Source organism: Enoplosus armatus, chromosome 8 (genome assembly GCF_043641665.1).
Source record: "Enoplosus armatus isolate fEnoArm2 chromosome 8, fEnoArm2.hap1, whole genome shotgun sequence".
NCBI classification, from domain to species: domain Eukaryota; kingdom Metazoa; phylum Chordata; class Actinopteri; order Centrarchiformes; family Enoplosidae; genus Enoplosus; species Enoplosus armatus.
The window spans coordinates 7,829,688-7,845,400 of NC_092187.1; the positions used below are offsets into that span (position 1 = coordinate 7,829,688).

Below are 15,713 nucleotides of genomic sequence, written 5' to 3' on the forward strand. Positions count from 1 at the left end.
TTTGCGCTGTTGATTTGAATGTGTGAAAATCTAAACATGATCAGACTTCCACTCTATATTACTGCCAGCAGCAGCCACAAATCTGCACAGAATCTGCCAATAGACATAAAATAGCTGCTGTTAGTACATATGAGTCATGCACTGTACCTTTATGGGGTACAGAGCCAATGACTAGATAGTGCAACAAGATGTCTTATTTATCTGAAATAGGAGACAATGTTTCTATGGCAATGCATTGACAGTAGCTCATGAAATATTGCAACATGTCATCTCTCCACATTAACTGACAGAGTCTCATTTTACCTGATACGACAGCTTCAGCTGAGGACGCAGGAGCTGACACAGGATCATTTTAGCATGCTGGCATTTTGACATAAAGACGCTAACAGACATCTCCATATCATTTTGCTATAAATATTTAGCTTGTGCGTCAAATTTGGCCGACAAGAAAGTAGTTGTCCATATATGACAAGTTAAGTGGCTGAAGATATAAAATAAAACCCGCCTCTTACCTTTTACTGTTTCAATTTACTGGCTCGTTTGTCAGTAATTGACAAATTGCATGTCACTGAAATTGACACTCTGCACACTGACAATACTGTAAATATTTTCAGCCATGAAGAGAATTTTAATATTAAATCTTAATTAATCTTAATTCGTCCCACTTTTCTCCCTGTCATTCAAACATACATTGTTACACATTGCTGCAATACACAGCTTTGTATTGTTTATTAGCAGGACCTGTAGTAGTAATAACAGAAATAGTGGTAGCATTAAAAGTAGTAGTAGCAATAGTATTACTATCAGAAGTAAAGAATGATCTCACACTACCTGACATTTTAATTAATTTATCCTTAGCGGATGAGTTAATGGGGGCCGTAGAGCAGTTTAAAGCAGTTTTTTGCTCTCACATTTTAAACACTGTGGGTAGAAGGGAGAAGAGTGTACTTTTCCCTCCTTAGATGAACAATAAAATAAGATAAAGTAATATAATCTGATTTATAACCAATGTTAAATTAGTTCTTGTTAAATAAAAACAAATTTACAACCAATCTGAAATGAACATGAACATTTTGTTGGGGAACTCAAAAGCATCACAGTTGGAGTGAAATAAATACAAATACAGCCCATTGCTTTATGTGATCAATACATAATATTCGCCTAACAAAGACACCTGCTGTAGCAACACAGCGGTTGCATTAATGGCATCCTATAGTGAGTGAAATGAAAACCTTTTCCTGCCTGTCATTTCACTTAACTACTCCACCTGACAGTAAATCAGAAATATGGCCTTTATGTGTTTAACATTTGGTTAGTTGGTTTACAGCTGCTGTATGTTTCCACAATAGTATGGTAATGATTTCTATTGTTATCTTGCAGTTTCTGGAACAAAAACCTCAGCTCGTCTCACTTGTAACCTCAACCTCTGACTCTAAAACAGTTGTGCCGCCTACAGCTCATCATCCGGAGTTAATGATGTGGCTCTAGTATATATATATATATATATATATATCCCTGATAATACTTGACACCTCACTTTAAACAGCAGCTATTAGGCCAGACGAACAGGTAATGTAGAACACAGTTACTATAGTAACCCAGCAGTAGTAAGAGAGCCCCGTGGCTGCAGGAGAAACAAAGGAAGGCAGGAAGGAAAGTGTTTTCACATCAGGAATGTGGCAATGAATGCAGGAAGATGAAACCCTTTCATGTTCAAGCTGTGATCCAATCAATCTGGATACTCCTGTACCTCCAGATAGGCTCATGTCTCATCATGTGCATACACGTACAAACTTCAGATATTATCCATTCTGTAATAATCATTAAAACATGTGGCTTTCATTATGGCACAGTGGTCCTGGTTGGTTGCTAATGTCACTGTTTGTCATAGTGAGATCTGTACAGCATAAAAAGGGTGAGAGGAGAGAGAATTAAATTCATTAAAAAAAATCTAATGGGACAGAAATGATTTGTTGCAAACAGTTTGGAAATGACAACATTTTGCTGTTTGAGTGGCACATATAATCTGTTGGTTGAACTGACTGAACTAGGATTTGTTTCCAACCTGTCGTCCATGCTGCCTCTCATTCAGCGTGTGTGTGCCCTGTGCCTCAGTCTAATCCTGTCATCTGCTGCCTCTTCAAAACTCTTCGCATCTCTTTCCTTTTGTTAGTCTCTGTTGTTTTTCACCCAGTTTCTTTCCAATAGATAAACACAGGCCATATGAGCTCTGGCAGCATACAGCCTGCATGGGTTGAAAGCCCAAGATCCACCTTAACATTTTCCATGCAGAGATATTGGCTTATTTTCATATCTTAGTCATGTGTCTGAGTTCCAGGCTTTCTCCAAACAAGACCACATGGTCAGAGGAAGCCGTTAATGGAAACTGGACTGGACATGAACACAGGAAGCAAAATATTTATTCATACTGTAGCTGTATTTTTGACATTCTTCCAGCTGACACTCTTCACTATATATATATATATATATATATATATATATAACAAAAATTATCCATTTTGTACTTTCTCTCTCTGTTTGCTGCATCTCAGAGCCAAGCATTAGCTTCTTTCTATAGCTCCATCTCTCTCGTTCTCTTTAATTTGCCACTTACTTATCCACAATCTGAGATGAGTGAGAGAGTTTCTGGTTCTCCCTTCCTCTTCCTCTACAACTCACTATGTTCTCCCTGCACTGCACTGTATATTCTTTTCCTTGTTTGTCTGAACGTTTGCTTGTGTATTTTTTCTCCCCAGAGCATTATGTGATATTGCAGTGCTTTATTGGGTCTGGTGCAGGCAGACTGCAAGGAATCATATTGAGCACTTTTTCCTCTTCTCTCTCCCTTTCTGATATTACCCTTTGTTCTGAACATCTTTCAAGCCTGTGCAGTCTTTACTATCTATAACAGGCCTTTATCCAGAGACACACGTTTTCCATGAAAAGCATAAAAATGGAGGCACTGTGCATAAATGGTCACACCACTGTGGTAAAACGTGCTATAATTGGGGTCAAGACTTGTTTGGATGTTATTTTCCAGCTCGGTTTGCAATTTTTGACCATGTTCTTGTGGTCCTGGTCATCGCATCCCGACGGAAGGCTTTACAATGAGGCCTACCTCCGATTTCTTCTCTCCTCGACCAGAATCAGTAACAATCTCAACTTCTGTCTTTCACCTTACTTCGTCACTTTTCTTCTGCCTTTTGTTGATTTGGTGCTTGGCTTGGAGGCTTTATTTAGTGTGGAAAAGTACACTGTGACGCTTTTGTGAGCCCTGAGCAACAGTCGCAACCTCATCACTTCTCCTTTTGCTCACACTGTGTTCTTCTTTCCCTCGTCCCACCTCTGACTACTTCTCTGCCTTAATCGTAATCTTTACAAAATAACTTAACTGATAGTAACTGATAGAGTGCTTATTTAGTCACATCTCACAAGCCTCCTGCTGGCTCTCTATTGTACAGCAGCAGCGCTCACCTGTTTTTCCAGGTGTAAATCCACCTTGCAACCATGCAAACCAGTAGGTTCTGTATCCCAACATCCTGGGATGAGAACCATTGCTGTAATAGAGGAACATTGACAGCAACCATCAGAGTTTTAAATTTGTATTATAGATTTAGAAGAAAACGTTGCAGCTGATTGTCCCTGGTGAGAGTGTTGTACTGTAAAGTGTAAACTGTATTATGCTGTAACAATAAATATTACGTTTATTTGTCAAATCAGTTTCCAGTCTTTGGATAGTTCTAGCTGGTGACTGCACATAGAAATCTATCTCTCTTTCCTGATTCAGGACTGTGTTGTTACTTATTTCTTATTTCTTCCTGTTTTCTCTTCCCGCGTCTCAAATACTCTAGCACATGTGGTCACTGACTCCTCAAAAACACTCAACAGAAGCACTTGCTGAAAGGCGGATCACCACTTCCTCCTTCTATTTATTTTCTTTTTTTAGAGTAATTTACTGTTGTACTATTGTTAATCTTTCTGCTGCTTTCAGAACGTTCTCCGGGGCTGCAGTGTGCTGTTGGGTCCCGGTACCTCCGGGCTGTGGCGGGCTCTCGCTCAGAGTCAGAACCACATCCCGGGCGGCGGTCCAGCTGAGCTGACGGAGCTGATGGAGCAGTACGCCCAGAATCTGGCCCAGAACATGAAGCTCACCTACCTCAACCCTGTGGCGCTGGTTGCTCCAAACATAGGTGAGCTCAGAATGACAGTCACAGACATTCAGACATGATACGACAGCTAATCACTAGTCAGACCCAATAAAAGAGAATAAGGCAGTAATAGAGTCTTAATCTTTAGAGACGATTTGCAGCGGTTTTCTCATAATACTGTAAATCACGGCTGTGAAATCAGCTAGAATGAGTCATTGTAAAGCGGGAGATGAACAGCGCTAATGCAAATGATGATGGCACAGTCAGAGCGCTGGCAGCATCACAGAGATGAATTTCACACTCCCACACACACACAGCCGCTAATGCTTCCAGCACACGCACAAAAGTCCCTGAAGCGCTTTAGCACTGGCCAACATACAACATTTAGATTTACAGATGCCAAACACACACACACACGATTACACACAGAGTAACGGACACACACTGATGATAGGCTGGAGTTTATAATTACTGAACTCCTAAGCTCATAAAACTTTTAGCATTTACTGTAAATGAAAAGTGGGTTAGATAACTCCCTCAGACACACACACGGCCATGTGCCCTGTGTCATTTAGTTTCTGGCATCCTGTCACTCGTACGTTTTGCTCTTTTCCATGTTTTTCTATCACTTTAGCAGTGTTGAAAATGCTGTCAAATAATCTGTACCACATACAACAACAAGACTTGTTGAAATAGCAACAGCAGCAGCTCTGGCAGGGATGAAGCCAGACAATGAATTTCACCCTCTGTTAATGCTCTTAGTTACACACACAAATTGAATTCCTATAAAATACACCCAAAACTCATCAAAGTTACCAACTACTGGATCTTGCCTCAGCAGCTTCTTCCAGTGTAGTTTGGAAACACAGTTAATCCCAGACCTGAAGAAAATATGAAATCTTGCCTGTCATGGTGGCCACACCATGAATTGGCTGCTTCTTTTCTATGCGACTCTCATCTCTCTCTTACTTCACTGTATATGCTTCCCCTTTGGAATACACTCAAATGCTGTTAAGTGACCTTAAACCGACAGCCTGATGCATATTTCCAGATGGAGAGCATAGAATTAGGAGCGGCAGTGAAAGCAGAAGGAATAAGAAATACAGCCAACGCTAAACTTCACACTCCTACACACACAAACACAGACAGTTGGTGCTCTCAGCCAAATGAAATGTGAATAACCAGGGAGAGGATGTCGATATCGGACCTGACACACACCCATCTGTGAGCTCCCTTTAAGATTTTTGTTGTTGTTGTTCTCAGTCATTAGAACGACATTTGCTTCTCAATCAAAACTGTCATTACAGACTTCAGCACACACACACACACACGTTATACACGTCTGTTACAGTGAGTGGTTTCTCTCCTCTGTCTGTATTGAGTGTTGTTCCACTTCTGTTTGCTGGATCAAGTGTTCGCTCATTATTGAACACTCCACATTGACTATGTACTTCCTTTTCGCCACCTCATTTCCTATAATACGGCAGGTCCTCTGCTCCTGTGTGTGTGTGTGTGTGTGTTTATGGATTTTGTATTGGCTCTTCACACTCCCAAATCCACAGAGAATAAATTGGTTTATTGACACAGGCAGTTCAGGTTTTCCCTTAAATTGTATGTAAAAAGGAAAACCACCAGTAAAATCGTGCTGTAAAGTGTCACAATGTTGTAGTGATTGTCAGCTGTCAGGAAGCTGAAATGCCACTTTCTAGCTTGAGTAGCTTTGGGCCAATTCAAAAAATGTGGGTATTGTATGGTTATGGTCTAATATTTCATCAATCTTTGATTTAGGAGGTTTTGAATGTGCTGTCGGGAGTTGGACATTGCTTTGGCAACAATAAATTATTACCACTTTAATTTTGAGGCATTAGTATTACTAGTGCAGTGGCCGTTAAAGACACACTGCCTGTTCAGAACGGGCCGATTACTTCAATCTGTTCTCAAATGTACCGTGGTGAGCGACGTGTGTGTTTATTGTTGCCTGTTTGTTTGTCAGTCATGAACTTAGACCGTGTGGAGAACCAGACCCATGTGCGGCGGCGTTTCCCTCGTTACCACACCACCCTGTTTCGCGGTCAGGCTTTGTGGGACCCCAACACCCATGTGATACTACCCCCTGCTGCCCTGGTGCCACAACGACAGCAGCAACACAACTGGAAGGAGAAGGAGCGGACAGAGAAAGAACGTAAGAACAGACACAAATAAAATTAAAGGCAAATGGCTGAAACTAATTGAATATACTCACACAGACCTCTCCATTTCAGCTTTGGTCCCTCAGAATGCTGCTCCCGCCCCTGTCAGTATCTCAGCCAATCAAACAGGAGAATACACTGCAGCCAGACGCACTGTTTCGCTGCCTGAACCGCCCATCACCATCGTCATCTTGCTGATCTATCGCAGTCTGGGCGCTGCCCTCCCTCCCAAGTACCACGCAGACAGACGAGGAGTGAGGTAGGAATCAATCATAAAAATCTGATTAGCTCAGAGCCGTCTAAGATCAAGTCAAGTCAGGTCAATTGTATTTATATAATAGCCCAATATCACAAATCACAAGCCATGCCTCAAGGGGGTTTACAATCTGTGCTGCACACAACACCCTCTGTCCTTAGACCCTGAGGAAGGAAGGAAGCATGCTGGATGTGTCTTTTATTCAGTAGCAAGCAATAAACCACCAACCAACATTATGCAAATAATATCCCGAATTATCTATCATTTTAACCAACTTGCCAGAATTTTATCAAAAATCCAAAAATAATAATAAATGCCACAAATAATTTTGGTCTACCAAATGTGAAAAAAAGCCAAGGTGACATCTGCAAATTGCGTATTTGTCGGATCAACCCCCAAAGATATTCTGTTTGCAATTAAATAACAGACAAAAAAGCAGCAGTCAATTAATGTTCTGTTAGTTGAGTAATAGGTTAACCCTGTGGACCCCAAAAGACTTCAAGGATGTTGCTGCAGTTCACTGAGAACCCTCTCTTAAATGAGCATTTTCCTTCTCAATCCAAACAAACAGCCAATCTCCCTCTTTAATTTGATACCAAATATCTGGCATGTGCAGCTGTGTTCGGTTCCGGCTATTGATGACAACTGAAAGTACCTACAATACAAAGCTCAGGACTAAATTGTCCAACTTTTGATACACTGGGAATTACTTTAACATAAGGGGCGCTCCCTGGCGCTATAGTGAAATACAGAACAGGAGTAATTGCTTCCGTTCTAATGCCGTTATACTCTTCTTGACGTCTCTCACGGTATCTACTCTCTCCCTCCGCTCTTCCTCACCTCACCTCCGGGGCTTCATTAAAGAGTAACAAACTGTCCAGTTTTCAGTGGGTCTCAATAAACAGTAATTTACGTCTTGTCTAGTGTACATTTCTTGTTCCTCTCTGCTCACCTTGTCATTGCCTTTCTCACTATCGTAACCACGATGTCAAACTCTACTTTCTGATCTAGTAGACAGATGGTAACTCTGCACTCCCTCTTCTGCAGGCTCCCCAGACACCCGGTAATGAACTCCCCAGTGGTCAGCATCTCCGTCTACAACAACCAGACGTTTGTGGGCGGACACTTGGATCAGCCCATCCTGCTAGAGTTCAAGCTGCTGGAGACGGCCAATCGCAGCAAGCCACTGTGTGTGCAGTGGAACCACAGCAGTCCGTGAGTACAGATTACACACACACACACACACACACACACACACACACGCGCACACACACACACACTGTACATTAGGGCTGGGCATTGTCAGTTACCTTTTGATAGTAAATGATGCTTCACACTGTATTGATACTGCCTGTACTGAAATTCAATAAGTTTACACTGTCTATAATGTTTTGTTACTATTATATATGGCTATATGTATCATTTTAATGCACGAAAGAGACACTTCTTTGTGTTTTAAATCATCTTAATCTAGTAAATCTGTGTAAGGAATTCACACATCTGTATGGTACAGTGCTCTGAAATTTTGTAGCTTTTTAATGTGGAAATATTCAAGACAAAAGTACTCACGTTACTATTCGAGTTTATTGTGTTGAGAAATATCTGAATGTTTTTTGTCCCCTGTAAAATTTGGCATGAAACTGCAATATTTCAACATCACAACTGAATGTTAATTTGATGAGTTTGGGTTTTTTCTTGTTTGCTTTTAAATATGTAATATATTCAATATGTCTGCCTTTAGACTTCATGTCACTGGACTGGCAGCCAGCCTCATTATACACTTTCGTCTGTGTAACTAATAACAATAACTGTCTCAGTTCCATGACGTGTCCAAGTAAGCCATTGCAGTGAGTCAGTATGCACAATGTCTCTCTCTCTCGCTCTCTCTCTGCAGGTATGAGATCGGAGGCTGCTGGACAGTCAGGGACTGTATGGTGGTGTACAGGAACACCTCTCATGTCCGCTGTCAGTGCCAGAGACTGGGCACCTTTGGTGTGCTGATGGACAGTTCACAGAGAGAGGTCAGTGATCTGTCAGTGGAGAACTGTTTACAGATCATAATGAGGCATGCGGTGGATTAATTGTACATTTCAGTGACCCTGCTGTGTAGACATATATACCTGTGTATGCGAGTGTGTCGGTCTTCCTTCTTTTTTTTTTTCATTTGAACATCTTAGCCAGTAATAGCTGGATTTAGTCGGTGTGAAAGTTTGAAATCCTGGAAGAATTAAATCCTGACTGGCGTTCTGGAGGCTAAAGGAAGCCTTGTTACAGCTGTAGAAGATTTTCATGGTTTAATGCAAACCCCCTGCCCATCACAGCCCAGCATACTAAGTGATGGTGGATCAGATCCCGACGGAGATACAGAGACAGGAAACTCAGGCCTTATGATGACGTTGATGTTGCACATTTCTCCAAATGTATATGGTTTACATTCAATTAAGCACTTCAATAAGATGTTTATTCATTCATTATTCATTCATCATGAGTCAAGTGCAATGAGAAGAGGGGTTTCCCATTGCCATTAATTTGAGATGCTTTAGATGTGCCCAATTTACCCAAATAAAATCCTAGTGGTGTCTGTTATGTTTACTGGCAGCAAATTGCTTTCTCAGCGTGCAAAGGCAGTGATGAATTGATTTAATCCTTTTGATACATCCTTTTGTTTTTACCCTGATGGATTAGAAAGGTCTGCCAGTTAGCTTGGTCTGTTGTGTGAGTCCTCTAGGTATTTTTTATAGATATTTCTTGTTTTCTCATCTTTCTTGTTTTCTGTTATTTTCTCCTTGACATAAAGTGTAGTTTAAATAGTTCAAATACAGAGATCGTCTGCCTCTCTGTCTTTTGAAAGCTTTTCATATTTAGCAATACAATCCAGACAGTATTCTGTGCAGTTAGATGACATGACATTTCATGACTTGTAGGTATTGATGTTTTTTTAATCTCAAACAATGTCATGGCTGGTGCAGCTTTAGTTTCCTCAGCTCGTTTTTCACTCAGAGAAGGCAGACAGAGGAGGGCACACGGTGAACCAGACTGAAGCAGCAGCATTTCAACTTGTTAAAAAGATTCGTTTTAATCTCTTTGCCTTATTTCACTGTGCGATTTTTCATCTTTTGCTCCTTCCTTACTTGTGTCTGCCTTGCCTTCCCATTTTCCACTTTCTTCTCATATTTTCTTTCTCTTCTTACTACTTCCCTCCTTTCCTTTGCCCTTCCTTTTCATCTACTCCCACCAAAATGATATAAATCCATTAATACCCTCTCTTTGTCCCTTGTCGCACCTCTCTATGAGCAGCAGTTGGAGGGGGATCTGGAGACGCTGGCCCTGGTCACGTACTCCTCTCTGTGCGTCTCCATGCTGGCCCTCCTCCTCACTGTGCTGGTGCTCTCCTGCCTCCGAGGCCTCAAGTCCAACACCAGGAGCATCCATTCAAACACGGCGGCGGCCATGTTTTTGTCGGAGCTGGTGTTTCTGCTCGGAGTCAATCAGACTGAACAACAGGTACTGGTGGGGGGTTTTTATGCTTGTGTTTCTGTAGCCCTGTTTGTTTGTGATGCCTTTAGCTTCTTTGCCTTCCTCTTTCTTTTCACGTCACTGTCCCTCCAGTTCCCAACTTCCAGCTTTAAAATGAAAATTTGCTTTTGGTCTCAAAATTCTCATTTTAGGCAGCATTTGGAAGATGTGCGTACTCACTACTAGTAGTGGAAAACTGCCTTGGCTTAACTTATAATGTAAATTATCATATATCCTCCTTCTCTGATGCAGCCCTAAAGGTCAAATCAAGACATTTCCCAAAGCAATCATAAATAGTTGTCTCTCTCACAGTGTTTGTTGGAGACAACTGTTCTCCATCTTTCTCCTCCTTCTGACCCTCTGTATCGCTCCTTCCTGCTCACTTTGTGCAACTCTACACCAAGAGTGTCTGTTTACTGACCTTTCTCTCTCCTGACCACTTTCTTTCTCTGATTTGTTACATCACAAATGTGTGTGTGTGTGTGTGTGTGTTTAAAGAGCAGCGAGTCTTGTAGAGAGTGAAAATATGTGCTCACTCAGCATGAAATCCAATTAATTAAGCAGTTTCCCCCATACAGCGACCGCACGGCTCTTACGATGCGACTGGTTACTTCTGGTTGAACAATATGTTCGCTAATTCATGTACATCATGCTTGGGAGAGCATGTTAGTGCTCACAGCGGTCGTGTGTGTTTGTGTGCGCACTAGTTTTTACATGCTTGTGCATATTTTGCATATGTGTGTGCATATTTTGTATATCTTTTTCCAGTGTAACTTATAGTGTTTGTATTCTTGTGTGTGTGTGGGAGTGTGAAATGTATCGGCTGGCTATATTCCTGCTAAGGCTGCTGCTATTTCTGTGTCGGCTCTGGCTGTGTCGTTAGGAATTTGTACTGAGCCTCTTTTAACCTTAAAGTCTGGGACTTACAAGTCTGCTTGACTTAATTTAAAGATGTAGAGTGCTCAGCTGTAGTATTTCTCCTTTTTCACAAGAGTCCATGAAGGTTGAGAGAGAGGCATGTTTACATTTAAATTGTAGGTGTTTAAGTGCTTTAGGACTACTTAGTCATAATGCAATTATATTTACAGTTTGTTTTCTTTGGTACAAACTAAAGTTGAAAAGTTTCATTTGACGCATTTCTATATTTAATTGGTTCAAGTGAACATGAATATTTAGCTGTCTGTCCTGTTGCCAGGCTGCAGTCACACATCTCAGGTAACCAGAGTTAATAAAAGCTCACATGGACTCACAGGAAGCTTGTTCATTAGACAGTATATTTAGTCACCTGTAAACCTTGAAGAGGGAGAGGAGAGGGAGAGTCAAAGCCAAAACAGGATGGACTGCTTGAGTTTTTTAAGCTGTAATCTACCTTGTCTGGTGTTTATATTAGTTCAGTTCCAAAATATTAGTTAAGACTACTGTGCGTTCTCACTTCATTTGTGTTTCTTGGTATTCAAAGCATGGTTTTGAAAGCTGGCAGTCGGTTGCAACCATCTATTTGCGTTTTCGAGTTGTTTCCCGTGGTTGGTTTAGATTGTGTTTGGCACCACAGTTCTCTTAGAAGACGGTGACATGCTTTCTTTCAGAGTAGGTGCTGTAATTCATTGCCACTTGAGTTTGAATGGGACCATTCTCATCTGACCAAACAAACAAAACAGACTAAAGGCTTGAGAGTTCTTCAATGCAGCCTGAGGGTAATTTCTCAGGAGCTTGAATGCTCATATTCTGTATTATTCATGAGGAAGTTCAGCGTTACTGCCGAACCAAACAGCAGGACTGACAAAAGTGATTTGAAAGTTTTATCTCCTGTCCTGACAAAAAGTATTGGGATGCATACCTGACAATGTGCAGTCTAAACCATGGTATTGGGTGAACCTCAGATGTTATAGCAGACCGCACCATCTCTTAGCACTGATTAGACATCCTCTCAGCATTCATCCTCTCAGCAACACATCCATGGCAAGAAAGACAGTTCTCCATTCTCAAATATCTCTTCAAATGTATGGTGTGGTTCAAAATGTGTATTACTAATACAGAAACACTGTTTGTAGCAGTTCATGACCTTAAAAGCTGATGAAAGCTTGAAATATTTGAGATGTACACTCCAAACAATTGGAGTGTAAATATGCTTCAACTGAGCAGATAATGCCCTCAAAACCAGGAAACAAGTTACCGTTATCTCTTTTGTCTTGTTTTTAGTATTCTAAATATATTTTCTCATCTGAACGCTTTTACGCGCATAACTGCTATGAAAACCACATTACCTGCGAGCGCATTCTTTACTTTGTGTACTTTCCTCTCCGATGGTGCTTACTGTTATACCCATAAAATCAGTTAAGAACGCACTCTTGGGTGTTATTACTGTAATTCAGCACATTAACGACATTCATTTATATTCATATCAGTTATTTTGTACATTTCCTGGAGACATACTGTAACATGCTGCCATAAACTCTGTTCATTAGTCGGGTTGGTAATTAAATCATGAATGCCTGTTCCTTCATCACTGACACCTGCTGTGTTGCAATAAAGACTTGTTGATCGCTTGCAAAGATGTCTGCTCTGCAACTGTCACAAAAATCAGTACAAAGGATTAGGATCCTTTCTTGTTTCACACCTCCTGTCTTCCTCCTTCCCCCATCCCTGCTTCTTCTCCTTCCTCCCTTTCCTTCTGCTATCTCCATCTTCCTCCTGCTTCCCCCTTCCCTCTCTCTCTCTCTCCCTGCAGTTCCTGTGCACGGTCGTTGCCATCCTCCTGCATTACTTCTTCATGTCCATGTTTGCCTGGATGTTTGTGGAGGGCCTTCATATCTACCGCATGCAGACTGAGCAACGCAACATCAACTATGGTGCCATGAGGTTCTACTATGCCATCGGCTGGGGCGTGCCCGCCATTATCACAGGTAACACACACACATGCAGACACGTAAGATCTCTGAGATTTGTCGGAAAACTTGTCTATGCATCCATGTATACGCAGACACTGTCATATACTGCATGTGCACAGGCACACATTTTACACACATTCACAATGAGTCTGGCTGTGCAGATAAAGTGTCCTGTTGACACTTGTATTAACAGGTTTCAGTGACATTTTAATATTGAGATAGTAAAGCACAGACTCACACACACACAAGCAATTTCTTCCTTGACACATACTTATCTGTCTGCTTTCTTCTCTCTCACGTCTTCTTTTACACACACACACACACACACACACACACACACACACACACACACACACTATTACATGTCCACATACACACACACACATTTGTAATTTCCATCCAGACTCACACATGCCAACCCTATCCGTTGCTGTTTCTGTCACTGTTGCACACACACATCGACCGCTGACTCACCTTGCCTCAAGAATGGATCTGTCTCCCATCTCACACACACACACACACACACACACACACACACACACACATACTGGCTACATGTCTCTTTCCTCGGGCCCAGAGGTGTTTTTATCTGTCTGTCCGTCTTTATTTAGGCTTTTCCTGTCTCTGACAAATGACTTCTAACCTCAACACCAACACTAATATCTACCTGATATAAGCTGGTCTGTAAAATAAGTACAAAATAGTTTCAACAGTGACTAATATTAATACAAGCTAAACATTACATCTATCAGAAGCATCAGTGATACGTTCCCAGTGCAAATCTGAAGACTAATGTAGTCATGCATTTACAGCCACTGTTTCCCAGGAGCTGATTACCTCCAACTTTTCACTTTTTCAAAACTCTTCACACATTCAGCACAGTAGAAGTCAATGTGGACTAAACTGTGGCTCACTTTTCATTGCTTGTACACAAAATGCATTCAGTGAAGACATCTTTCAAATGAATGAGTTGTTTTCTTCCTCAAACTCAACCACCACCAAACCTCTGTGTATTTCTATTTTCCCTCTCTCTGGGATTGACAGTAGAAGAGATCTCAGAGTAGATCTTCCTGTTTGATCTGACCATCTGTCTCTGCAGGCCTGGCAGTGGGCTTGGACCCAGAGGGTTATGGGAACCCAGACTTTTGTTGGATCTCCATCTATGACAAACTCATCTGGAGCTTTGCCGGTCCTATAGCCATCGTCATACTGGTAACTGTCTCCCTGTGTGTCCGATGTACTGTAGTTAATGCTGTATGCTGTGAACAGTGATGTGAGGGGTGGTAGGGTAGACCGCTGATGAGCATTCAGCAAAGTGAACTCATTGATTCACCCCCTAAAAGATTATATAATCATAAAACCTAGCGCAGGTGAACTTAAAGCTGATTACTAGGCTTGATATCAGCCTAAGGTAAACTCTTCTTCAAATAAAAATGTGTGTAAACTTTAAGGTTTATGCTCCTTCCTTCCCTGCCTGTGAATCGCTGGCTGGGCGTTCTCCCAAAATTAGCAGGATCTTATCATCAGTCGTAAGTGGCAGCACTCCAAACGGATTTTACAAAGATGGCCCACTTGAACTCTGCTAGACCATGATTTTAATTGCTCCCCACATCAAGCTGACACCTTTCACTTTACAACTTCACTGCAACATCTTAGACATGAAAGTGTGCCATGTTTTATAAAGCTTATGAATAATTGCAGGGCAGTGTAGTCAGTCTTTTCTAACTTTTTATTCATGCATGTGTTTATGTGCCTCCTCCTGTTGTGCCTTTGGTTGTTCTGTACTAATTAATTTATTCATTGTCTTTCGTTCATTTCGTTAATTTGTCCATTTTCATGAACCAAAGCAGAATTAAGGAGCGATTCATAGACTTGGCTTTGCCTTTAATAAATCTTCCTTTTCTCCCCGTAGATGATTCATTTATCCACATTGATTTTGTTTCATCTGTTTGTCTTCATCCCTGATGTTGCCAACGACAGTGTTGGATTTGCTGAAATGAATTAGAATTGTTGGCTTACCATTTGTATTGATCCCTCTCTATCCAGATGAATGGAGGGATTTTCATGATTGTAGCAAAGATGTCCTGCAATCCCTCTCAGAAGGAGACCAAGAAGCTCCCTGTCATGTGAGTACCCACCCATTTTGATTGACTCACTTTCACTTTTTGGCTAGTTTTTATTGTCTTACATAAGCCTGCAGTCTTGTATTACTGTACCTCTCATGTTTTGGGGGGAAAGAAATCAAGTTTTGCTTTATTTCAAGCTTCAGGTGGTACTGTATGAAGATGATCTGGTGACTAACTCTTTTTAACGACACCAGAACTCTTAGTCTCTTAGTCAGAAGTCTTAAAAGAAGCCTTTACTAATTTGAGTCTGTTGTCTAATATTTAAAACGAATTCATTAGACTTTAGGCATCATGGTTAATTTATGACATTGCTATGAGGTGTGTGGACATTTTTAGGCTTAGATGTTTCCATGAGATTAAGATAAGATACAATAAACTTTATTAATTTCACACGTGGCCACTGAAGTGTCACAGCATCAAAAATAAGTTTAAAAACAAATGCTCACTATAGATGATTAACCTAAAAAACACAATCCTATTGATTCTATGAGCATCTATATACACTGCTTTTCTATGTCTCTACAAAGTTTAGCGTGCAGGGACTAAAAACTGCATGTCGTTGTGCAATCCTGTATTGTGTAATGACAATA

General features: G+C 41.1%; 1 protein-coding gene across 1 annotated transcript in view; it reads left to right on the forward strand.

The window, feature by feature from the left end:
* celsr3 (cadherin, EGF LAG seven-pass G-type receptor 3) overlaps nt 1–15,713 on the forward strand; it is a 95,497-nt gene that overhangs the window by 70,878 nt on the left and 8,906 nt on the right. The window contains exons 22-30 of the mRNA XM_070910225.1: nt 3,992–4,190; nt 6,142–6,330; nt 6,410–6,596; nt 7,641–7,808; nt 8,488–8,614; nt 9,891–10,097; nt 12,838–13,012; nt 14,097–14,209; nt 15,044–15,123. Coding sequence (XP_070766326.1) covers nt 3,992–4,190; nt 6,142–6,330; nt 6,410–6,596; nt 7,641–7,808; nt 8,488–8,614; nt 9,891–10,097; nt 12,838–13,012; nt 14,097–14,209; nt 15,044–15,123 — 1,445 coding nt within the window. The remainder of the gene's footprint in view (nt 1–3,991; nt 4,191–6,141; nt 6,331–6,409; nt 6,597–7,640; nt 7,809–8,487; nt 8,615–9,890; nt 10,098–12,837; nt 13,013–14,096; nt 14,210–15,043; nt 15,124–15,713) is intronic.